General features: G+C 46.5%; 1 protein-coding gene across 8 annotated transcripts in view; it reads right to left on the reverse strand.

Annotated features, from left to right (window-relative positions):
- SUN1 (Sad1 and UNC84 domain containing 1) overlaps window positions 1-24,449 on the reverse strand; it is a 38,420-nt gene that overhangs the window by 11,717 nt on the left and 2,254 nt on the right. Inside the window, exons 2-14 of one of the 8 annotated variants that reach the window (XM_060260980.1) lie at window positions 21,956-22,159; window positions 19,562-19,752; window positions 14,863-14,889; window positions 14,580-14,774; window positions 12,877-12,999; window positions 11,118-11,201; window positions 10,370-10,480; window positions 8,248-8,346; window positions 6,426-6,519; window positions 6,027-6,085; window positions 3,866-4,011; window positions 2,008-2,226; window positions 1,276-1,362 (exon numbers count right to left, since the gene is read on the reverse strand). In XM_060260980.1, the coding sequence (XP_060116963.1) occupies window positions 1,276-1,362; window positions 2,008-2,226; window positions 3,866-4,011; window positions 6,027-6,085; window positions 6,426-6,519; window positions 8,248-8,346; window positions 10,370-10,480; window positions 11,118-11,201; window positions 12,877-12,999; window positions 14,580-14,774; window positions 14,863-14,889; window positions 19,562-19,752; window positions 21,956-22,159 (1,639 nt within the window). Of the gene's footprint in view, window positions 1-1,275; window positions 1,363-2,007; window positions 2,227-3,865; window positions 4,012-6,026; window positions 6,086-6,425; window positions 6,520-8,247; window positions 8,347-10,369; window positions 10,481-11,117; window positions 11,202-12,876; window positions 13,000-14,579; window positions 14,808-14,862; window positions 14,890-19,549; window positions 19,753-21,955; window positions 22,160-24,449 lie in introns of all 8 variants that reach the window. The other 7 variants (XM_060260982.1, XM_060260979.1, XM_060260981.1 and 4 more) reach the window with 7 other exon arrangements.

Here is a 24,449-nt window from a genome sequence, read left to right on the forward strand (position 1 = left end):
TGGACTGGGTGGGCCATTGGCCTGATCCAACATGGTTTCTCTTATGTCCTTATGTGACACAGAGTGTTGGATTGGATGGGCCATTGGCCTGATCCAACATGGCTTCTGTTATGTTCTTATGTGACTCAGAGTGTTGGATTGGATGGGCCACTGGCCTGATCCAACATGGCTTCTGTTATGTTCTTATGTGACTCAGAGTGTTGGACTGGATGGGCCATTGGCCTGATCCAGCATGGCTTCTCTTATGTTCTTATGTGACACAGAGTGTTGGACTGGATGGGCCATTGGCCTGATCCAACAGGGCTTCTCTTATGTCCTTATGTGACACAGAGTGTTGGATTGGAGGGGCCATTGGCCTGATCCAACATGGCTTCTGTTATGTTCTTATGTGACTCAGAGTGTTGGATTGGATGGGCCACTGGCCTGATCCAACATGGCTTCTGTTATGTTCTTATGTGACACAGAGTGTTGGATTGGATGGGCCATTGGCCTGATCCAGCATGGCTTCTCTTATGTTCTATGTGACACAGACTGTTGGACTGGATGGGCCACTGGCCTGATCCAACATGGCTTCTCTTATGTTCTTATGTGACTCAGAGTGTTGGATTGGATGGGCCATTGGCCTGATCCAACGTGGCTTCTCTTATGTTCTTATGTGACACAGAGTGTTGGACTGGATGGGCCATTGGCCTGATCCAACATGGCTTCTCTTATGTTCTTATGTGACACAGAGTGTTGGACTGGATGGGCCATTGGCCTGATCCAACATGGCTTCTCTTATGTTCTTGTGAATTTCCTGCCCTGTGCCAGAGGTTGGACTAGATGACCCTGGAGATCCCTTTCAACTCTATGATTATATTATTTTATCTGATTAAAAAACCCCTTTCCAATGCTTCAAAATGTCTTATCTGCTAAGAAACCCATAAATGACAGCCAGAGAACTCCTGCATTTTGTAAAAGATTCCCAAGGTGTGTTATGTGGGGTAGCAACAGAACACTGGCCTGGCTTTTGGAGCTCATCATCATGCCCCATAAAGTGTGCATGCTCTACAGTGGTTCAAGAAACGCACATTAAAGAGGAAGATGGTAATAAAGCCGTCTTACTCGTTTCTCACTGAGAAACCTCTGGGACTCCCAGGGGTTTCTTGCAATGCTGTCTGAAGAACTCCAGGTGGAAGGCAGGTTCCCTTTCTCATCTCCATGTAGCACATTTGCCTAGACGTTCTCTAGGGTTCATTTCAAATTAAGCACACTGAGGACTGCAGCTGCACTTACATCAGATTTCTCACTGAGCCTGCCCAGAAGATCCTCTAATGCCACGATGCGCTGCTCATGGTCCTCGTGCATGCTCGAAAAGTCAGGCTGTAAAAACAAGACAAGGAGTTAAATTTCATTTTATTTACATAAGGCTGAAATGCAGCCTCCCCCCCAGACTTCTCCAGTATTTAAATACCGACTTTAAAATGCAGCCCCCAAATCCCTCCCCTGACCCACTGAAGTCATCATTGATTAGACAAACTTTTTTGGGGGGGGGCAGGGTTACAATCCCAACTAAAGACAAAGGTCTTACTCAGAAAACCCATCCTCAGCAGCACCCACTGTTCCTTCAGCACGATCCATCCATGGACCAGGGTCAGCTGCCTTAGGCAAGGCCAAGGGCTTGCCAGTGCCCCTGAGGGATTTGCCTTTTGTCTCTGAACACCCCTGCTGCTTTTTGGGGCTGCTCCACACTGTTTCCTTATTTAGAAGTGCAGTTGCCTAGTGCTGTCTCCCATTTGCATTAATGCATCAGGTTAATGGATGGATAATGGAGTGTTTCCATCGCGAACAACAAAGATATCCTTTGCCAAGACTGTTAACCTTCCCATTGCAAGCGGAAAATGCTTTGACTCCACCCACACAAACTTCCCTTTCCTAACCAGACTCCCAACAATAATGTGAAGTATGCCAAGGATATGGTCACGTTAAACTCCCCCGAGACAGACGATGGTTCCAAACAACATTTACCATTGGTTTCGGTTCTTTCAGATGCTGGTCCACCGTGTCCTTGAGTACTGCCAATGTCTCACTTTTGTCATTCAGCTGGGCAATCTGACCCTGAAAGGCCTGAAGGTGGAGGAGGATTTGACTGTATTCCTTGTCCAGATGGTGCCACTTGTTAGATAGGAAAGCCACTTGCTTTTCCAGCTCAATCATGCGACTCGAGTCAAAGGATTTTGTGGGTTCCTAACAAAGAGGGGCGAAAAGCAGAAAGGCCGAGATTTAACACCGTTATTCCTAGGCAGCATTTGCCAAAACATCCCTTGGAACCTGGGGGGGGGGGGGGCTCTTGGTTAAATTGGGAGAGATTCTGCAGAGATTCTTCCCACTGACACAGGACCCAGCAACACCAAGTGCTCCTATTTAAATAAAAGCAAGCTACAGAAACATTTTACATGCCCAGGGAAATGCCATTTGCCAACTTGGGGTCAGGCAGCGATTTTTCTCCAGACCAGGTTCCGGGAATCTTGAAGTGGTTGTTTGTTTGTTTTTTGTTTTGCCATTTTCTGGGTGTGAAGGAGGTGTCAACGAGGGTGTGTGGGGAGAGCTATTTGTGAATTTCCTGCATTGTGCAGGGGGTTGGACTAGATGACCCTGGTGGTCCTTCCAATGCTATGACTCTATGACTTCAGGAAATGTTTAGGTCTTGTGAAAGGATGCAGAGCTGTGGTGTGCCATCTTTGCGTGTGACGCTGCACACTCCGACTCATCAGATTTTGGGCCACCCTAAGGAGCCACTGGACCCTTGGCCATCTTTACAGGACAAACCCATGCATTTCCCACTATGTGTGGCACAGCATCAATGCCCCCCCCCCACCACTGAATGCTACAAACCACACAGAGATATAGACACAGAGATTTTCAAAAGAGATTTCTTTTAAGAAACCTTCAAGCTGAACCCAGAGCAGTGAGTACAGCAGAGACCAAGACCATGTGTGCCAAATACCGACATGGTTTATTTTGAGTCAATTCTGTGCTGCAAAAATCTCCATGCGGGACATTTTTTTTTTGCTTCCCGCCCAAGTTACTCCTGGTCACATCTTTCAAACTTTGAGCGGCACAAAACTGTACCATTTTGTTAGTAAAAGCTGCAACGGTCACATAACTTGCAGCTAATTGGCATCTGCTTTGGGTACCAAAAACTGAAACTGTAAGGAACAGCTGCTGGTGGGGCAACCTGACCCTCTTCAGGCTCCACCCTCAAACTCTCCAGGTATTTCTCAACTTGGAGCTGTCTGCCTTGGGCGGGGCCCATATTACATGCACTGATTTAGGCAGACCATCAACAGCCTGCCCACAGAGGAAGATGGTGGCACTTTGCTAATTGATAGTGAAAAGCAGCCCTCGTCTTTATTTCATTCATTTAAAACATTTTAATGCTATAGTTCCACCCAGTCTGAGTCCCCGAGGCAGCACACGTAAAAAACATATGAATAATTAAAAGCACCGTCTAAAATTATAAAACAATAAAACACAAACACCACCAGAACTGGGGAGGAGGGCCAAGTCACCATTACTGGGGGCATGCCAAACAAAACAAAAGAAGGCTGCACCCAGCCGTGGAAGACATTAATGGAGTGAGACAGAGGGAATCTCCCCAGGAAGGGAGTTCCAATATTTTGATGTTATGACTGAAAAAGCCCTTTCTCAGGTTGCCACCTGTTTACGAAGTTCCTTTGTAACGTTCCTAATGGCAATAAACAGAGTCAGGACACAAGATCTAGAAGGGCCAAGCGCTGGAACTGGCAGTTCTAAGGAGATAGCAACTTGGCTCCAGTGCCGTGGCTTCCCTGTCTGTGCAAAGACAAGCAGAAAAGCAGCTTACGTCAGCAGGCTGAATGGTGTGAGGCAAATCTAGCAAAGGTTCCGAGACCTGCCCAGAGTCATCCCACCAATGGGCTTTCTGCACCATCGACCAATTGAGCGCTGGCAGCAATGAAACGAAACCTTCAGAGCCCCAAAACCATAAACCTAAAGCAAGAATATTGAAAAGACAGGTCAACAAAAAGCATTTGTTCACAATAATTCACACTTCCAGCCCAAAACTGTAACCAGAGAGCATCCCAGCTCTATGATTCTGCTCTATTAAATAGTTCTATTCCCCCAGACTGGAGGAGGTATCACAAAGGAACAGTATTCTGCTACTACAAAGCTCTCGGTCGCAGAAACTACTTTGGATATGGTTTATCATAACTCCTTTCCCAGCTGCACAGCAGCTCCTGTCTGAGTACACACACTTTTTACAAGATCACATGAGCTCAACGAAGTGGCCTTAAGACTAAACCACAAGAGGATATGCCACAGTTCACTTGCCAGCCTTTAATGAAGACTGTTGATTCTCCTTCTGCCATAGGATAGCATGACTTACGGAATTCTGCCTGGCTCTTTTAAGACCGTTATCACCCTCTGTCCCTATTCCCACTGGCAGCAGACATATGCCAAACTTCTTGGGCACTGAATACAGGCTAAATTAAGCTAAATACACTTGGATATGCTTCAGAACATTTACTCTGGTTGCAGCATTTTAGGCATCTTTGAGTGTGGGTGTATTTTAATGCCACCCTACATAACTTTGTACCCTCTGTGGAGCACACAGCCCACTATCTGTATCATGAATGACTTCTATGACCAATGTTCACTGTAATATAAGAACACCGCTGTAGTACAGGGAATACTAATGAGAGGCAACAGCAGCATTTGACAATAAAAGTGAAGCAATTAGTCATAATAATGGCTAAAATATCCCCGTCACAGTCAGATGGCTTCCCATGAGCAAGATCCAAGGTTGCAAGAATTTCCCTCTTAATTTCTGAGCTGCAGAGGTGAGCCGAGAAGCGATACAAGTTTGTCATGATCTGAATTGATCAAAATCTCTGACCAAGCCCTAGGAGGAAAGGTTGAGGGAACTTGGGAATGTTCAGTCTGGAGAAGAGGAGGTTGAAAGGGGACATGATTGCTCTCTCTCGAAGTATTTGAAGGGCTGTCACTTGGAGGAAGGCAGGGAGCTGTTCCTGGTGGCAGCAAAGGAAAGGATTCGTGATAATGGGTTTAAAATAAGGGTGGGAAGGTACTGGATAGATAACAGGAAAAGCCTTTTTTACAGTAAGGGTTGTTCGACAGTGGAACCAGCTACCAAGGGAGGTGTGGGAGCTCCCATTCACCGGCAATCTTTAAGCAGTGGCTGGATGGACACTGGTCAGGGGTGCCCTAGGCCAGGGGTGGCCAATGGTAGCTCTCCAGATGATTTTTGCCTACAACTCCCATCAGCCCCAGCCAGCATGGCCAATGGCAGGGGCTGACGGGAGTTGTAGGCAAAAAACATCTGGAGAGCTACCGTTGGCCACCCCTGCTCTAGGCTGATCCTGCATTGAGTGGGGGATGGATTGTCTGGCCCCTTCCAGCTCTATGATTCTGCTCTATTATATAGTTCTATTCCCCCAGACTGGAGGAGGTATCACTAAGGGCACTTCCTAGGACCCAGAGACAGCAAATGATGTCAAACCTCCCAAGGCATGTATTTTTTTTTGGGAGGGGGGGGGGGAAAGGGTGCTGCTGTTTTTCAAACACATAAATAAATCTGGGAAGCTGTCTGGCATACTTGCCACCCACATACATTGAGAACCATGGGCTTAGCTTGTAGAGAAACTGAAGCCTTAGATAAACTGCAGAGTGTTAGATCTTGCAGATACAGATCAAGGGCTCAGCTGACCAAGAGTCAAGGAGAAATCTGCAGCACAGACACACAATCTGCATACAAGTTGACCCATCACGCACTGCAGCAGCCTCACTGGATGTCTTCTCCCTTCTCACCACACTTTCCTGGAAGCACTAATGGAGCCCCCTTCCCCCCCCCACACACAAAAAAAATGGCTGGATAAGCCACGAATTACAAGGGCTGGCTTTAACTGCACGTGGTCATCCCTATGAAACAGGTCACCTCAACGGGGAGCTTTTGGGATTCAGGCTGCGCACACATTTCCTCTTACCAAGCAACAGCAGCAGAGGTAGGAGGTACAAGAACATCCTGAACAACATTGGAAGGCATCTGGAAGATAAATGCAGGAACTTCATTTAAAAACAAAACACCACATTTACTCAGGAGAAACGGATGCTTAAACCTGCAACGTGTTTTGGCCAACAATGAAATCCAATTGGCTCTCAAGCTTGGTTACAGCCACACTCCACCTCCCAGTTTCATCATCCTTCCCTTTATCTGCTATCAAGCTTGGCGCCATGATCGTCAGGCTCGTTTGGATTCCACTCTAGCCTGTGAGAGCCAATGGCTTTCCAAACCAAGGGCTCTAAGCGCCCCGTGATGAATCCGACAATCTAGAAACCTGCTTTTAGAGCATGGGATCAAATACTGTAAGAAAGTGTTTACCAACCTGGTCAGAATAAATACATTCAACAAAGAGATCAGGGTCACAAGCTGGTACCACCCAGTCCCAAGCCACCAGAACACTCCTGAGGCAGCCTTCCCTGGGAAAAAGAAAGGACATGCTTGAAACAAACGGAGGACTTTAACATAATTGCTTAGAACAGTCATTTTCAAACTTTCCACCCCGAGGGGAACGTTTCCACCTCCATGGCCTTGCCACGGAACCTTGCTGCAGTTCAGATAATTCTTGGGGTCATTCTGGAACACCTACACAGGTCACTAGCCATGTCAGCTGACCTCATTTTTACCCATGTGAAGCCAAAATGTGCTCTAGGCCACAGATAAGACCTAACCCCTATCTGTACACTGCAGGGAACAATCCATAACAGTGGCTATGTTTCTGAAGAAAGCTCATCTGCTATTCCTAAACTTTTTTCTTGGGGGGAAAAGACCAGCTTCCCTGGGAACAAAGTTTGAAAACAACCGGCTTTAGGGCAGACTGAGCAGAAAGCAATGCTGTAAGACACACATTTGCAAATGGTTGCTGGCAAATGGTAGCAGACGTGCAGCTTCAAAATGATACAAAACAAAAATAGCTTGCAACAATTTTGCGTTGTCTGTTCTGTATTAGTGACCTGGCTTGGCATGCAAATGAACAGATAAGTATACAAATTAAAGTCATGCAGCAGGGAGTTTAGTAAAGCAGCAACTCAGGATCTGACAATGGTACAAGAATTGCACACTTCGTAGTGGCAGAGGCAAAATATTACTCATTGGGTTGATGGAAACCCTAGCAAAGAGAGACAGAGAGAACAAAGTAAGACGCCCAAAGCTTACATGGAATTACAGGGAGTCCTCCCAATCTCCGAGAGCAGTCCCCTTGCTTTCGCCACTAGCCAATCCTGCCCCTCAAATACCGGAAGCAGCCTAGTTATATAATGTATGCGGTGTTATTAGAGATTCTAACACAGAGACACATCCCCACAAGAGTTTAAGCATTAAGCAAACGAGGAGGAGGAGGAGGAGGGAGCACAAATAATGAACGAGGGGAAGGGAATCTGAAGGTCGCTCCAAACGAAAATGCATTTCCAAACATGGCAAACACTTCCAAACCGTGTGAAATTGGCACATCCCGTTTTCACGCTTTTTGTTTTCTTCCTTACGGAAGTGGCCAGGCATTTGGGACCCAGCAAGGCAGCGCTGGGTCGGACAATCAAGATTAACTGGTAAGAAGAGATGGGAGGCAGATTGGCAGGATAAACTGGCCACAGGAGAACCGGGGAGGGGGGGAGCTAGCTGTGCCTTTCCTGTTCCAACTGAGGAACAGTAACAGGAAGGCCCAGGGACTAGATGGAAGAAAGTGGCAGGCGGATGATTTCTCCTAACTGTCTGATTCCCTTGATTGTTCAGCCAAAATGTGGTGCACTTGAATTGGGGAGGCTTGGGTTCATGGAGTTCACTGTGGGATCTTGGCCCAGTAGCCTGCCCCACCTTTCACAGTTGTGATGAGCACAGAAGACAGAAGGGCCGCCCAGAGCTCCATGAAAGGAAGGTAGATATATATATTTTTCTACTGTTGGCTTGACAACCTGCAGTTTCCTTTCTTCTCCTGTCCTGTTCAGCTATCCCTAAGACCTGAGCCTCGCCGGTACTTAACAGGAAGTGCTTTCTGTGCAGGAAATGCATGACACCCGAAGCAGCCCCTAAGAGCTACCCATTCATACTCCTCCAGGGATCCCTGCTACTGTAGATGCCAATCTGCCTTCAGAAGCAAGAAAATGCATGCAGAAAAACCCAAGGCATCAGGCAGACACGAAATCAATAGTAACCTGGAGACACAACAGCCAACCATAGGAGTGACAGAACCTTCTTGGAGGCAAGCCATCCTGCTGTCCCCGCTCTCTGCAATGTGTGCAGCAAAAAGTAACCTGGGGTGACACAGATGAAGATGGGCATCGAACACAAGAACCAGAGTTAGCAGTCAAAGCCAGCAAGATTCATTTTTTGAAAGTGTCTCACACACACACAGAGCTTATTTGCATCACAGAAAAAAACAGGAGGAAATATTACAGAGAAAGGAGTTTATAACTCAACAGGGCTCAGCAGTCAGAAGAGATCTGCTAGCATTTTTTAAAAAACGGTTTGGAGAGAACATGCCAGATGCTAGAAGGCCTCTATTGCTAATCAGAATTTCAACTCCCATTCGTTAGCCCTTTACAATTCCCTGATATTTTATTAAGGGCAATCTTAAGTCTGTTTCTCAGGACCTGGCTGACAATGAAAGGTTTTAAGATCCACCTCAGAGCAACAGAACTGTGAAGATGGCAAGTGAGGAAACAAGTTAGCTAAAGCTCAGGGGGCTAATCAGGCTTTACTTCACTTCCTGGGGCCCCACCTGTGTCCCACCTTCCCCTCAAAAGCAGCACTTCGGGTGGTGGAAATCTCCACAAAAAGTCCCCAGATTATCCTACTTTCTATGCCGGGAGAGCAGCCCGAGCATGTGCAAGACAAGGACTTGGCTCCTGCTCACTTCAAGTTCGGAACCAATCCCTTAGAAAACAAAGTATCGGAGCCGAGGTACCTTTGCTTCCAAAAGGAGGTTTTCCCAGCAACTTGCTACCAAGTGTACACAGGGCAGAGAGCTGTAGACACAACCCCAGGATCGCTAATGAACACCCTGACATTATGCAAAAAATTTAAACCCTCAATGCATGTCTGTCGCATGTCTTACATCCAGAGGTGTGTACCTCAAAACGTAATAACTAGCCACTAGAAATATGCGGGGGGGTGGAAAGTGCCGTCAAGTTGCAACCACTTTAATGTGACTCCACAGGATTTCAAGGCAAGAGATGTACAGAGGCGGTTTGCCATTGGCTGCCTCTGCACAGCACCTGAGACTTTCTTGGCAATCTCCCACAAAGCAGACCAAGCTCTGCTTAGCTTCAGAAATCTGATGAGATCAAATTAGCCTGAACCAGCCTGGTCACAACAGAAACACACTCCGGCTTTCTGTTTTCCTAATTAGAACATCATGGGGAAAAGAGATGCCGTGGGCCTCAACGGCCTGTGAATCAAGGGCCTGCGTCTGAATTCACAGCTTTTCATCTGTGCGCGTCTGAACAAAAGCATTTGCCTTTACTGCAGGAAATACAGGAACATAACAGCTTCGACACCCTTACAGCTCAGCTCCTTTCCAAAGCAATTCCACCACTGAGAGCCCTCTCAAGTCACATTACTAGTGGCTTGGAGAGCGTCGCCTGGCAACTGATCTGCAAATTCTTCATTTCCCACTGTATCTTCATTTAAGCTCCTTGCCAACAAAGAGACCTCTGGCTTCTCTCAGAAAATGTTAGTTATGAAAACGACTGGATTCATTTCAGTTAAAAGGAGGAGCAGATGTAGATTCATCGTTGCTAATTGTTTTACTGGGGAAGTACTTTCCCGAAAGGCTCATTTATGTGAATGCAGTTCAGCATTGTCATAAGCTACTGACATCTGCCTTCCTAACGCACATAAGCACGAATGAAGGTGCCTCACACTGAGTCAGACTTATCAGTCCATCGAGGTCAGAACTGTCGACTCAGACTGGGTCTCAGGTGGAAGGCTTTCACTTCACCCGCTCCCTGATGCTTTTAAAACTGGAGATGCCAGGGCTTAAACCAGGGACTTCTTTCACTGAGTCACAGCCCCTCTCCTCAAGGTCCCTTGTGCGCCATATGCATAAGAGGGATTGCGTGTCCCCAAACTTCCCAGAGGAGAGGGGGATCAGGCTCAGAACCGTAGCCAGAGGGGGCTACCCCTAAGATGATTTCAACCTAATCTACTTTGCAAGAAAGCTAAAAAGAAAAAAAGCACCACACAAATGGCAGTGTGAGCAACGATGGAGAGATTTGCGAAGGAAGAGAGAGAAATCAAAATGCAAAAAAAGAAAAGAGAAAAGGACATGTCAACCTGCGTACGAAAAGATGTGCCAAATGGTCCTTGCGACCCCTTTAGAGTGTGAGGAGGGCATGTAGGCCGCAGTGTGCCCCTCCAGCTGTTTCTTCCCCTTACAGTCATCACCTGTTGGTTACGGTAACAATAAATTAATACAAGACAGTTCATCACTACAGATCTGGCAACACAGAGAGAGGTGCGCTCTGGGCACATTGCAGAGAAGGATGGTGCAAACTCGACTTCAGAAAGGTGGCAGTCGAATACACTTGGGGACAGCAGGGACACCAGAAAGCTAGGGAAGAAGCTCCCACTGGGTGTGTATGTGGGAGCTTCACCACTTGTCAGGCAAGCCAGGGAACATTCAGCAACTCGGGGGTGGGGAGAGGCAAAGCTGGAGTCCATATACAACCAGGACACGCTGTGGCCTCCACTTACCGTCGCTTTAAGTAATAAACTGCAAACCTCAATATACTTACTCATACATAACCCCGCTCTCTGGATGCAGGGCTAGGTGCGTAACATGCACAGACTAGTCTGTTTGAAATTACAAAGGGAATCTCTATGGCAGAAGGATTCAGGATGGGGTTTACAAAGCACTTGTGACCGCCTAAACGGGGGATGCATGCATGCACCAAGGTGAAATGCCTACTCCAGCCTCCACAAAGCCACAAACTATCATGGTAACATTCAGAAGTCTAAGCACATCAATCAATCCCCACCTCCACCTCCACCCCCACAACAACAACCAGCAAGCCACGCTTACAGAAGTATTCCCCGTTCGTGCCCAGCTGGTGGTCTTCCCTGAGAATTTCTTTTACATTCGTGCTTCCATAGTAACTGGAATAAGCTGTAACAAGAAAAGAGAAAAAGAGAAAGACTGTCAGCCGATGAAGGAGAGGAAACCAACCCAGAGAGCTGCTTTCGGGATGCAGGTGACCCAGAGTAACTTTTAAAATTCCCTTTGAACAGAAGCTTCTCCACACACAGAACACTGCTTTTAGAAAACAGAACCAGCTTATTATCCAGAGCACAGGGAAAGAAAGAAAATGTGGTGACACAGTTAGGGGTGAAGAAGTGGGCTGTAACCCAGAAGCACATGGAAGTGTGTAAGACTGAAGTTAGTCAGGCCTCTGGCTGACACCCACGGCTTCCCCAATGGCCCATGGCTAACAGCAAAACAAACATTTTTTTGCTAGGAAAAGCCAAGAGGGTGTTAAAGACTTACCTGAAGGCATGTTTTTAATGAGCTGCAGTAGTGCCCTGTCTTTTTCCAGGCACAGAGGGGCCACTCATTCTGTTGCATTGCTAGAGGCATGCTTCTGAAATACGTGGATATTCTAAGATCTGCTTTGCTTCCAGAGAAAAAACCCAGACCCTGATACTTTATTCTATGCAAGTTAAAGGTTAAAAAAAAATCCAGGGAGTTTTCTTCTTTCCAATGGACTGCAATGAATAGCAAGAAGGATGAGGAAGGGCAAGGGTGCATCCCATTTTGTAGACTGTCCTAACTTATTTTGTGTAATCCGCCTTGAGTCCATGTGAAAAAGATGGACTATAACTATTATAAATAAATTTAAGAACGACTTATGGAGCAGAGGTCCATCAGTGGCTATTATCCACAAGATATGGAGGGAACACTCTGTCTTGGTGCTTGGGGGGGCAACAGTGGGAGGGCTTCTGGAGTTCTGGCCCCGCTGCTGGACCTCCCAGCAGCACCTGGATTTTGGCCACTGTGTGACACAAAGTGCTGGATGGGCTGCTGGCCTTGATCCAATATGGCTTCTCTTATGTTCTTATTTTTAAATTACGCTTAGGGCCTGACCATATTGACCGGAACTTTGGCACCACACTATGGCAACATCGGTTGAGCAAAAAACTCACTTAGCATGTTACATGACATCAGAACTGCTTGGGAAACACAACTCTCATGTAGGCAGAATCCTGCAAGAGGTGCTTTGTGCAACAGAACCACGTGAGGGTTTCAGGAGCTGCAATGAAGCCCAGTTTCCCTGGGGCATTCCCTGTACAACACAGCACTGTGTGCATGTGACGTTTTTCAGGTACTCAAGTTTAATGTGCCTTAAAAACCAATGGGCATAACAGGGCTCTGATCAATTATAACAAACTATTAATGGTTAATGTAAGCAAAGGACCCAAGTAAGCACTGGAACATGAAGCACATGTATAAAACAGAGAAGAGATGAGAAGCCAGAGTTTTAAAGGCCGAACATCCAGGTAAAGCGGAGCAACACCCCTCTTGTAGAATTTCAAGGCAGAAAGGAAGACACCCACATCACAGCTTCGTTCCTGCATGCCAATCACTTCCAAGAAAGAAAAAGAGGCGGCACATGGAGGAAAAGTGAATGTGAGAAAGAAACCAGCCAAGTTGCTATGGTAGACACCTTTAAAGCTGTTGAGTGAAACAGATGGGAGAGATGCGTGCGCGCACACACACACACACATTTCCAGCAGTGGAGTGTGGCATTGATGGTGGAAGAGCAGCAGCTTAAAATGAGAAGTACCTTTTGAATCATAGCCCAGCTTCAGCAATACCACGTGAAAGAGCTGCACTAAGAGGGACGTGACAGACGTTGCAGAATACTTGGCTGCTTCCAGAATCTTACTCGTGTAGAAAGTGAGGCCCCCTATTAAAAAAGCATTAGCATCAGACATCACTTTCCTTCCAGCATTCCAGGCAAAAAGCCAATTTTATCTTTTGCAGCGGTGGTCTTCAACCTTTTGAGACCCAAGAACTGCCTTCCGGCCCCTGGCGAGCACAAGAAAGAGTATTAACATGACATCGGTCACGCGACACCTGAGCCACATCACAGGGAGAGGCAGAGCCCTGCTTTCGATGGAAAGGAAACTCCAGGTATACTCACCTCAGCATCCTGCTGCTTTTCTCAGTGTAAGGACAAACTGAGGCAGGAGGTGGGATGCCCTGATGCTCTACACATCAGCTGTACTTGTGGATCCCCCCCCTCCAAAAAAAACATTCTCTATAGGGACCTATAGAGACCAAAAGGTGTGGTTCAGGGAAGAGTCCTAATTGTTGGGTGAAAAAGAGCACTGCTACATAGTCCGTTCTATCATCATCTAGATGAATCAAACCAGCGCCAGTCCTGTCCAGGTCCAAATTGCAGAACTGTGTTTTGCTGAAAAAAAAATGCCAGTTTCTCAGAATCATCACGGAGTTGGAAGGGACCTCCAAGGTCATCTAGTTCAACCCCCCGCACAATGCAGGAAATTCACAAGTACTTAGATGCTAATTAAAAGGCTCAAGCGCATGCGCGCCAAAATGGCTTCCTGACAACAACCTCTTCCTTCAGCATCCAAATCACGTTACGAATGAACCAGTGTGCTTCTGCCTCTCCCCCCTGCTGGATTCCCAGTTTGTTTTTGTTCTGGACCCCTTTAGAGTGTTGACAAACAAGTGGAAAGCAGAGCGGCTTGGGAGAGGGCCCGTGAGAGCGAAAAAAATGTTTAGTTGTCTCTCATGATGTCTGCCATCAGCCAAAAGAAACTACAATGAAGCGGACGGGCAGAACCGGAAAAGATGTCAGAAGTGCTGGATATGATGTTGGACAAAAACATTTCTGCTGCAAAAGTACTTCAGAAGGTTAAGCACTTACAAGAAGGGAGCCAAAGTTTTCCTCACTGTAAAAGAAGTTCAGTTGTTGCCGTGTGCACAATTACATGATATAAGAAAAAGAGGAAAAGTTCTCCTAGTAGTTCCTCTTGGTGTGACTCTGATGTACCCATCCCTTCAAAGGCCTTCACAGGTAGCTTGTATTAAGCAAACTGGTTCTGAGTAGATAAAGGGTCTGTGGTCTTCCCAGAGCGGCCACAAGCAATCAATGATTGGACTGAGTCTTCTAGATCCAGAACAAGCAACCAATCTTCACATTTCCTCATCAAGGTCCAAGAGGCTGAAACGGTAGTTTCTAAGGAGCGGCTTCTGTCTCCTCCAGCGCCTTCAGTGCAGGAAACGGCCACAGATCAAAATGCCACAGAGACATGGCGAAGTCTCAGTCCTCCAGCCTTGCAGGCTATGCTCCTGAACCAAAGTCAACCCCGCACATTTGTCTCAGCATCTCTTACAGGCGATTCAGCACTAAGAACATTTAGATCTCCTTTTTGAAACAACAGTGACTTTACAGACCAGCGGCATTCACGAGGAGTTCCTCAGCACCAGTCACCCACAACAGAACAGTCCCATACTTACCGGACTTGTGTTTTTGGCTTCGATCCCTGGAGTAAATTCTTGTGGGGGGCATGTGAGCAGTCGAGAAGGCAGTGAGGACTTCCTTCCGCTCAGAAAGTATGCTGCAGTCATTGCCAGTGTAGCCATTGCTTAGTGCCATTTGGCTCTCAGCAGTTGCTACGTCCCCATTGGCCTGTATCACTGTTGTATGTCCACCTGTTGGGTTGCAAGTGATTGACACATTACCATCTAGTTTAATGAATTGAGGGGGCTAGAAAACACACACACACAGCGTCCAGATTACCTTTGAGATCCCCATCGTCGTCAAGACCTAAAAAAAGAAAAGAAAAGATGCTTGGTATCAATTCAAAATAAACGCAATGCTGAGTTATCACCGGCTGAGTTACCGGAACGAATCCTACTTGTTGAATCACAAACAGAAAGAATATTGGGAAACTTTTGACCGCAGACAACAGTTTATGCTGTCTGCTACCACATGATTTGCCACTTGCCTTTGCAGAGGAGAGTTTTATAAAAAGAAGAGGAGATTGGATTTATACCCCACCCTTCACTACCTGAAGGAGTCTCAGAGTGGCTTACAAGCTTCTTTCCCTTCCCCACAACTGACACCCTGTGAGGTAGGTGGGGCTGAGAGAGCTTGACAGAAACTGCTGTTGAGCAGAACAGTTCTGAGAGAGTTATGACTGACCCAAGGTCACTCCAGTAGGTGCAAGTGGAGGAGTGGGGAATCAAACCCAGTTTTCCCCGATAAGAGTCCGCACACTTAACCACTACACCAAACTGACTCTCTTATGGCTACCAGGGGCCACCAGAAAGACAAAACAAGTGAGTTTCAGATCAATTCAAGCCTGAACTCTCCCTAAAACCTAAAATGACTAGACTGGGACTATTGGACCTTGGTCACATTATGAGAAGACAAGAGTCACTGGAAAAGATAATGATGCTAGGAAAAGTGGAAGGCAGCAGAAGAAGAGGAAGACCCAAGAGGAGATGGATTGACCCTACAAAGGAAGAAGAAGAGTTAGATTTTTATACTTCGCCTTTCACTTGGAGTCTCAGAGTGGCTTACAATCGCCTTTCTTTTCCTCTCGCCGCAGCAGACTCCCTTGTGAGGCAGGTGGGGCTGAGAGAGCTCTGACAGAAACTGCTCGAGAGAACTGCTCTGAAAGAACTGTGACTGGTCCAAGGATACCCAGCTGGAGGAGCGGGGAATCAAACCCAGTTCTCCAAGATCAGAGTCCGCACATTTAACCACTACAGCAAACTGACCATGACTCTCACTTTGCAAGACCTAAGCAAAGTGGTTAATTACAAGACATTTTGGAGAATGCTAATTCACAGGATCACCGTGGATTGGAAGAAACTTGATGGCACTGAGCATGAATACAGTACCTGCAAATGTTAAGCAATGCAAAAGCCCATCTCCTGTGTAACTGCTGCGGGAAGACTAGATAAGTGAACAAGCCCTCCATTTCTGTTGTTTGGTTAGTGGTTACCACTTTTAAATGCTCAGTGAAAATTTAACATGACTTTCTTCACCCCGAGGGGAGGAGAATCCTATAACTAGGTGAGTAAGTAGCAAAGCCACAAACCTAAGACTCTGGCAAGGTCCAATCCTGCACTCCCTTCTCCCAGAACATGCGGAAGATTGTCAGACCTGAACCAGAAAAGATCGTTCCGCAAGGACAAGACCTCTCCCCCACATCACACTCTTTGGGTTTCATAACTCCACAGATGCTCCACTTCCCCAAAAGCCCTTTCCAGAAAGCAAAGATTCCTGACACTGCCAACATTTCAGCAATGCCCACCCATCCTCACACCTGCCACCAGGAGAGGAAACAACCCATAAGCAGCTTTGGAACCATCTTCTCTGCCTGCTTGCATGCTCCTCCTCCTCTGATTTCTCAGGCATCTGGCCATGTTATTTTAAACCACTGCTTTCCTAACATTTTATACCTTGGTGTGTCACACACCGAGGAGCTGGATTGCGATATGCAATCTCTCTAATCTCCTTCTCGCTCTCTTTGAAAACATCTGCACAATTGACAGCAGGAGACAAAGCGGCCAGGATCGCAAAGTCCTATTAAGTTTCGCAAGGGGACTGGTGACACGTATAGTATACAACTCAAGGGGAAGAGCTGTGGCTCAGTGGAGGGGCTCCGTTTGGCATGCAGAAGGTCCCAGGTTCAGCCCTTGGAATCTCCAGTTTAAAATATCTGCCTGTAGGGGATGAGAAGGACCTCTGCCTGAGTCCCCGGAGAGCTGCTGAGTAGGCAGTACTGACCTTGATGGACCAAGAGTCTGATTCAGTATAAGGCAGATTCAACCTATATAAGGCTCAACCACAACCTATAGTCAGTGCAAAACTGGGAACCCTCCAGGAGTGAACCATAGCTGTCTACAAGCCCCACCTACAGCCATTATTGCCGGGAAAGTGTTTTTAAACTCAAGGCCATGCAGAGACTGCTGAAAAAGGCCTGGGGGTCAATTCCAGAGAACTGCCCTTGGACAAAAGGTGGATCCAAGCTGTTTTCTGTTCAGATGTTTGAACTGAAATTTGCATTGTTTGTCAAAGTTCAAACATTTAATAAAATTAAATTGGAAAAAAAAAACGAACTGTTTTCAGATGGCTCTGGATGATTTCTCAACAGTACTGCTGAGGAACTGGGGTGCCTCTGGAATCTGGAGGATATGCGGGTGTGAGATTAGACATGATTGCACCTCAGTGCCTGAAATCTCCCACCAGGAAGAGGTCTGCCCTCCAATTCGCCAAAGAACTGGGGTAAATGAAGCGCCTGGAACAAAGCTGGGCGACGGTGGGGGACAACTAAAACCGCATCCAACAGAGCACGAACTAGAGCCTGTCACAGAACTGACTCTGGGGCAGTGGGAAAGGCAAAGGTGGGTCTGTAGCTAGAATTTTTTTTATTTATTTTATTTACGTTATATTTATATCCCGCCTATTCTATGCAGACTCAAGGCGGCTAACAACATAAAACACCCCATAAACAATAAGCAATATCAAAACAAAAAATAAAACAATCAGATAAATTGAAATGGTGTTACTTCAGGCATATAATGTTTCCTTTCCCAACGCGTACAGATCCTAGGCAGTTAGTACTAAAGTGCAAGAGATCCTGATGTGGTGGCAGCCCTTTCCCATTAGATGTCATATGCCATCCGAAACAGTTCAGTCTCGCAGGCCCTGCGGAACTGCGATGTCCCGCAGGGCCCTGACGGCTTCTGGGAGGGTGTTCCAGAGTATTGGGGCTGCAACCGAGAAGGCTCTTGCTCTGGTGGAATTAAGCCTAGCCTCTTTTTAGCTCAGGGACAGCCAAAAGATTTTGAGAGCCTGATTGAAGTGCTCTCTGGGGAACATGTGGGGCCAGGCGGTCCTCCATATAGGGCTTTAAAGATTAATACCAGGAGCTTGAAACAGATTCGGTATGCAACAGGCAGCCAGTGCAGTGCTCTCAGCACAGGCTGAACGTGCTCCTGCCGGGGAAGCCCCATTAGTAGCCTGGCTGCAGCATTCTGCACCAGCTGCAGCTTCCGAATCTGAGTCAAGGGCAGCCCCATGTAGAGAGCATTACAGTAATCAATTCTTGAGCTGACCGAGGCGTGGATCACCATTGCACCTGAATTTTTAAAAAGCCCCCTCCCACCTAAAAAATCCCACCTGTGATTTAAAAAATCCTGCCAGTGATTTAAATTTGCATGGGAGGGCTGGCAGAAGCAGCCAGCCGGCCTCCCCACCATTTTAAGCTCTCATTGACCAGCTGATCGATGGGGTCTTTAAATCGCGCTGGGAAGCATGTGGCTGCTTCTGCCGCCTCTCCCATGCGATGTGGACTGCTGGCAGGGGCTTGAGCACCGCACCCACCAGCGTTTCAAATCACGTGGGAGGGCTGGCGGAAGCTGCCTGCTTCTAATAGAATCATATTTCAAAGCCTTAAATATTTTAGCATGCCAAATGCAAATATTGCTTTTTATACATTTCTAGACCTCAGGGTGAACAGGGCTAGCCTTTTTCTGCATCTTTCTGAAATCACTGATCCAGCTTTACAGTATTGTACAGAGACCATCTTACCAATCTTTGAAAGGTCATTTTGCTGGAATTGTTTTTTGACATTTAAAAAGTCAAAGGTTTCTCAGCGGTGGCAAAGGAAGGTGGGCATTCTCCCTAGAGGGAGACCAGAGCTACATTTGAAAGTAAACTTTCAACGTTGTTTCCCTTCTCAGTCGACGACCCACAAAGCCTTGTTTCATTCGCTGCTTTCGAACCAGAAGAGATTTCTGACATCTTGGCATGTATGCACCACCAGGACATACCGCTGCAACAGCCAACATTACTGCAAGGTGGAGCAAAGGAAGAGACACGGAACAGCTTTGTACACGCCGTGTAGTGGCTACAGTGTCAGACCAGGATCTGGGAAGGCCAGGTTTGAATCTCCCTACTTCTGCAATGGAAGATTGCTAGGTGTCCTTGGGCTAGTCACGCACTCCCAGCCTAACCTACCTTACAGGGTGGTTGTGAAATGCAGAAGAGGAAAGCGATGTAAGCTGTTTTGGGTCCCCATTGGGAAGAAAGGTGGGATAAAAATAGAAGTCAATAAATAAATAAAATCTTATTCTCAACATGTATATGCTGCATCTAGGGAGTTCCTTGAAGCGCTCCCAGATGCTTATGCCTGTCCCGGGGGATCCCTCAGTCCTACCTGCCCTGGCTATTGACAACAGATGCATCCACCATACCATGCTGTCTCTAAAATTCCTTTCCATGAACCAACAAACTCCAAAGCCCCCACCCCCCTCATGCGTACAGAAACAGCCATGTGGTTCCTTTGATCCTGGCTATATCCCGCAGGGGTACAAGAACACCTCTTTCGCTCTACTGAATCAAGCATCTGACTGGAGTCATGACTCATGAAGCTGCAGAACTATCCCAAATGGCCGTTGTATAGCAACACTATGTTCCTTACCCCAGAAATGCTTAACAGCTGTCTGTTCCTTTATTGAAGACTCATCCAATACGGTAGACATAAAAGATGCATCGCTTGCACGGCTGCTGAAACTGCTCTGGCTAAAAACGGAAGTGCTGGAAGCAGTTTTTCTCGGGCTTTGTCTCACAGGCCCTGATTGTTTGACCATGTTTTTACGATGTCTAGTAATCCTTTTAAAAAGGAAAAAAAAAAGTAAGAAAGGCAATGAGTGTGCCTTATTTATGAACACCTCAGGTAAGGTATTACAAATCAGCGATGTGAGCAAGAAGGAGGGCAATGAAGGCAGCTGGAGCCAAACAATTTCAGCGCTATTCAAAGTTAGCGGCAGCAACAAAAGGTAGCAGGTTTTCCTTTCACCTACCTGGAACCTTTGCTGCAATTTAAACATAAGTTTGGACACGAAGAGAAAATGGGACGCACCCAGCAATGGGCCCACAGAACAAAAAGGCAAAAACACCAGGCGATTGTAGATTGATTTATTATTGTACAAAGTCCCTACTTTCCCAGGTTTCGTCAGGGGGAATCAGAACATTCACCTTAGTGCTGGAACTGTCCACAGCAATTATGTTCTTACAATTAAGTAAAAGAACATAACTGCTGTGAACAGTTCCAACGCTAGGTTAATGCTCTGATCCCCCCGACGAAGCCTGCACAGCAAAATGCGTAGGGACTTCGTACAGGAATAAATCAGTCAACTTTCACCTGACATTTTTTCCTTTTTGTTCTGTGAGTTCAGAAATCACACCCAAACTGCTGTTTACAATAACCGCAGTCAGTGCTGGTGCTGGAGCCTCTGGTGCCACAGGCAAGGGCCACACACTGCCCCACAGCCCCCACTCAGCCTGGGAGGGCTGGGTGGGGTCCCCACACCACATGCCCCACTGGGCAGGGGCATGCAGCACATTTGCTTGCCTTGGAGGTGTTCGGAGCTGCTCGGAACACCTCCAAGCTGAGCAAACGCACTGTGTACCCCGCCTAGCTTCTTCCAGGTCTGCACAGACCCAGAAGGGGCTGGGAGGGGTGTGAACCACATTTGCTACCTTGGAGGCATTCTGAACTGCTCCAAATGTCTCTGAGATGAGTGAACACGCTGCGCGCTGCCCCTGCCCAGGTCTAGGCAAGGACAGCAGGGATGACGCAAACAGGGACAGGGAGGGAGTGTCTACCCCCCACCCTCATGGCCAGGTGGCGCCTTAGGCAGCCATCTACCTGACCTACTCCTACGTGCCAGTCCTGACCACCGTTTAGACCCCGAAGAACAGCTTGGGTTTTAAAACCATGAGAAAAAGTGTAGGTTAGAACTACTGCCCGCATTCCTTTTCTCTCTGTTCAGCACTGCAACAGCCCACGGAGGTGGGAACAACGGTCCTAGCTATGACTTGTCCACTGTGCCAAATCATACTTAGCAAATGGCACCTGGAGCTACGGCTACCGATGCTTGTTATTGGGATGACCAGGCGACCCAAGTTTGTCAAAAAGGCATTGTGCCACTGCCACAACTAAGCTTCCTTCGCTTGATGTCTGAACAGAACTCTTCGAACTACAAGCCACAAGTTAGCACAGTTGGTTTCGGTGACGCACCTCCTGCTGATCACTTGCCCTCAGAATCTCCAGTAGGGAATGTGACTCCTCCACTTGTGTGTGTGCACACAAAGCATCTCTCACTGCTTCTGAGCATCTCCGAAACCTCTGCCAAATGCGAATAACTGATGTGAAACACTACGCCCTCCAGAAAGCGTGCAGCACTTGGTCATTTTCTGCACCACAGTCTGGAAATGACCAAAAGCAACAGGAAGGCTCACTGTACTTAAGCCAGGGTTGTCCCATAACAGGGATGGCCAGCGGTAGCTCTCCAGATGTTTTTTGCCTACAACTCCCATCTGCCCCAGCCATTGGCCATGCTGGCTGGGGATGATGGGAGTTGTAGGCAAAAAAAACATCTAGAGAGCTACCATTAGTCACCCCTGAATTTTCAAGGGAATCATGCTCCACAGATGCCCCAATGCTATGTAGATTTGTTTGGCAACGTCCCATAGAAATTAGGACACAATTCATCCAAAGTTCAGTTATTTTGAGCCTCACTGGTTTCATTGGGAGAGTTAAGTCCATGTCTAAACATTTCCCCAATGACATCAGTGGGATTCAAGTATTTTTTGGTTTGGTTGAACTGTCCTTAACTGGTAGAGGACTCCCCTCTCTCTCTTTTTCACCTGCAAATACATTCACAACAGAGTTTTAAAACCATGGCTTAGTTCCTCTTCCAGCGCAGCATACAAAAGCACACAGAGAAGCTTAGCACGTGCTTAGTGCTGAAGTACGCAGCACTGCATGGTGGGTAATGCATATGAAGGAGCTATCAAAAGAAAAGCGTACCTAGGCAACTGTTCTTCAAAAGTCTTCTTCCCAGCACAGGAGCTGCTGTGACTGCCAAGGTTGCAATCGCCGTGGCCATCCTCTGTTGTGCTGTACGCAGTGGCAGACAAGCGCAAGCTGCGCCTCGACATCCTTGGAGAGTCGAACACAGGATCTAGCTTGTGTCTAGCCTCAAAATCCAGAGCAGTTGAGGAGTAACTGGAACTGGAACAGAAAGACCGGGAAATGTTGTGTATCAACAGATGAGCAGTGGGGAAGGAACACGTTTAGCTGGTTGCCCTTTGGCTTCCGATTCAAATTTAAGGCGCTGGTTTTAACCTTTAATGGGCTTCCCAACCTAGGACCTGCACCTTCTTTCTCTCTGTAGGAACTTCTCCCTCCCACCTGCCCCCCATCTCCCAGATCATTCAGATAATCAGATTAGGTCAGTTAGACCTCTTATTTTTTTCTACTAAATTGCAAATAATAAAATTGATGATGCAGGCTGCATTGTATTTGCCTTTCTATAAGTCCGCGCTGCAATAAAAAATGTAGCCGAATAGCTTCACTGCTGGTGGTCATGTCCGGTTTTACAAAGCTTCTGGTGCCAGATTAAGGATCACATATTCCAAATAACAAATATTTCCCTGGCATTTAGCCCGGAGATGTTTTTATTAGAATTTCAACTTGATAGTATAGCAAATATAAATTACAGGCTGAATTAATTTCAATATTGTTGTCTACAGCGAGAACCACAGTAGCTGCAAACTGGAAAAACGAGTTACCTTTAAATATTCACTTGTGGTATAATTGAATGTGGTCGAATTTTGTATTGCCCAAAACAATAGTGAACTTGGCAACCCCCTTTTCAGAAAGAAAGTATCACAATTTTGTTAGCGTTTGGTATCCTATGCTACAATTTCTGTCAGAAAAAGATATTTTACCTGCTGAACCCTGGTACAGAGATATGCTTCTATTTTAAATGGTGAAAACCATGTTTATAGGTGCTTAAAGAATGGAAAAATTACAAAAAAAATTATTTATTTAAATTTCTATCCCGTCCTCTCCGCAAACGGACTCAGGGTAGCTAACAGTCAGTTCAGACATTTAAATTACAGTTTAAAACCAATAAAATACAATTACAATTAAAAACATTCCATCGATATAGGCGGGCTCTTTCTTTCCTGGTAGTGATCCTATAGTATCATAGCTCTTTAGTGATGGGAGGTGGCAGTCTTCTCCCGGTTTAGATGTCAAAGACATGTCAAAACAATTCAGTTTTGCAGGCCCTGAGGAAAGTAGAGAGATCCCGCAGGGCCCTTATGGCCTCCGGGAGGGCATTCCACATTTCTGGTGCTGCCACCAAGAAGGCCCTAGCCCGTGTGGAGCATAGCCTGGCCTCCTTTGGTCCAGGGATGGACAGTAGGTTTTGTGTTCCTGAACACAGTGCTCTCTGGGGAACATGCAGAGAAAGGTGGTCTTGTAGACAGGCAGGTCCCCAACCATAAAGGGCTTTAAAGGTCAATACCAACACCTTGAAATGGACTCAGAACACAATAGGTAGCCAGTGCAGCTCTTTCAGCACTGGCTGAATGTGCTCCCATCGAGGGAACCCCTGTAACAGCTGTACTGCAGCGTTCTGCACTAGCTGTAGTTTCCGAATCAGGGTCAAGGGTACCCATGTAGAGAGCACTGCAGTGATCTTACAATTCTGAACATATATTGTATCAGGTTTTTAGTATTCATTGTATTATTTTTGTCTGTCTGATTTGTTGTCTTATGTTTCTTTTGAGATTCTTGTTTTTATAATAACCTAATGATTTTTTAAAAAAAGATTACATAATAATAATAATAATAATAATAATAATATAATCTTTTTTTAAAAAAAGATAATTAGATTAGGCCTTGCTGAGAACCCCCATCATCTAAGGCTTCTAAGGCTAGTGGAAGGAGAGGAGTAGAGCAACTGCTCTAATAGCCGAGGCACCAAAACAAGGCAAGCGTCACCTCTGCATTAACTCCAAGGGAAGAAATTTAAAAGCTCATTGCCCACAAAAGTTTGCAAAATTAGCTGCTGCAATGAAAAGATCCATTTTAACCATTTGCACTTCTGTGCAAGAGTACATTAGGCTGCCATGCTATGTAAGTGTTTCTACTTCGCAGCTGTGAAATTTTGTATTTCAAGATTTAATTGTTCTTAGGCAGCAGACAAATGCTTCAAGCATACAAATATTCAGAGCTTCTGGGAACGTTTAAAAGCCCCCCCCCCTTTTTAAGGTTTGTTATTTTTTCCTTGTCAAAATAACTGGAACTTTTCTGGAGATTGAACATATGAACATATGAAGCTGCCTTATACTGAATCAGACCTTTGGTCCATCAAAGTCAGTACTGTCTTCTCAGACTGGCAGCAGCTCTCCAGGATCTCAAGCGGAGGTTTTTCACACCTATTTGCCTGGACCCTTTTTTGGAGATGCCGGGGATTGAACCTGGGACCTTCTGCTTCCCAAGCAGATGC

This window comes from Heteronotia binoei, chromosome 20 (genome assembly GCF_032191835.1).
Source record: "Heteronotia binoei isolate CCM8104 ecotype False Entrance Well chromosome 20, APGP_CSIRO_Hbin_v1, whole genome shotgun sequence".
Taxonomy (NCBI): Eukaryota; Metazoa; Chordata; class Lepidosauria; order Squamata; family Gekkonidae; genus Heteronotia; species Heteronotia binoei.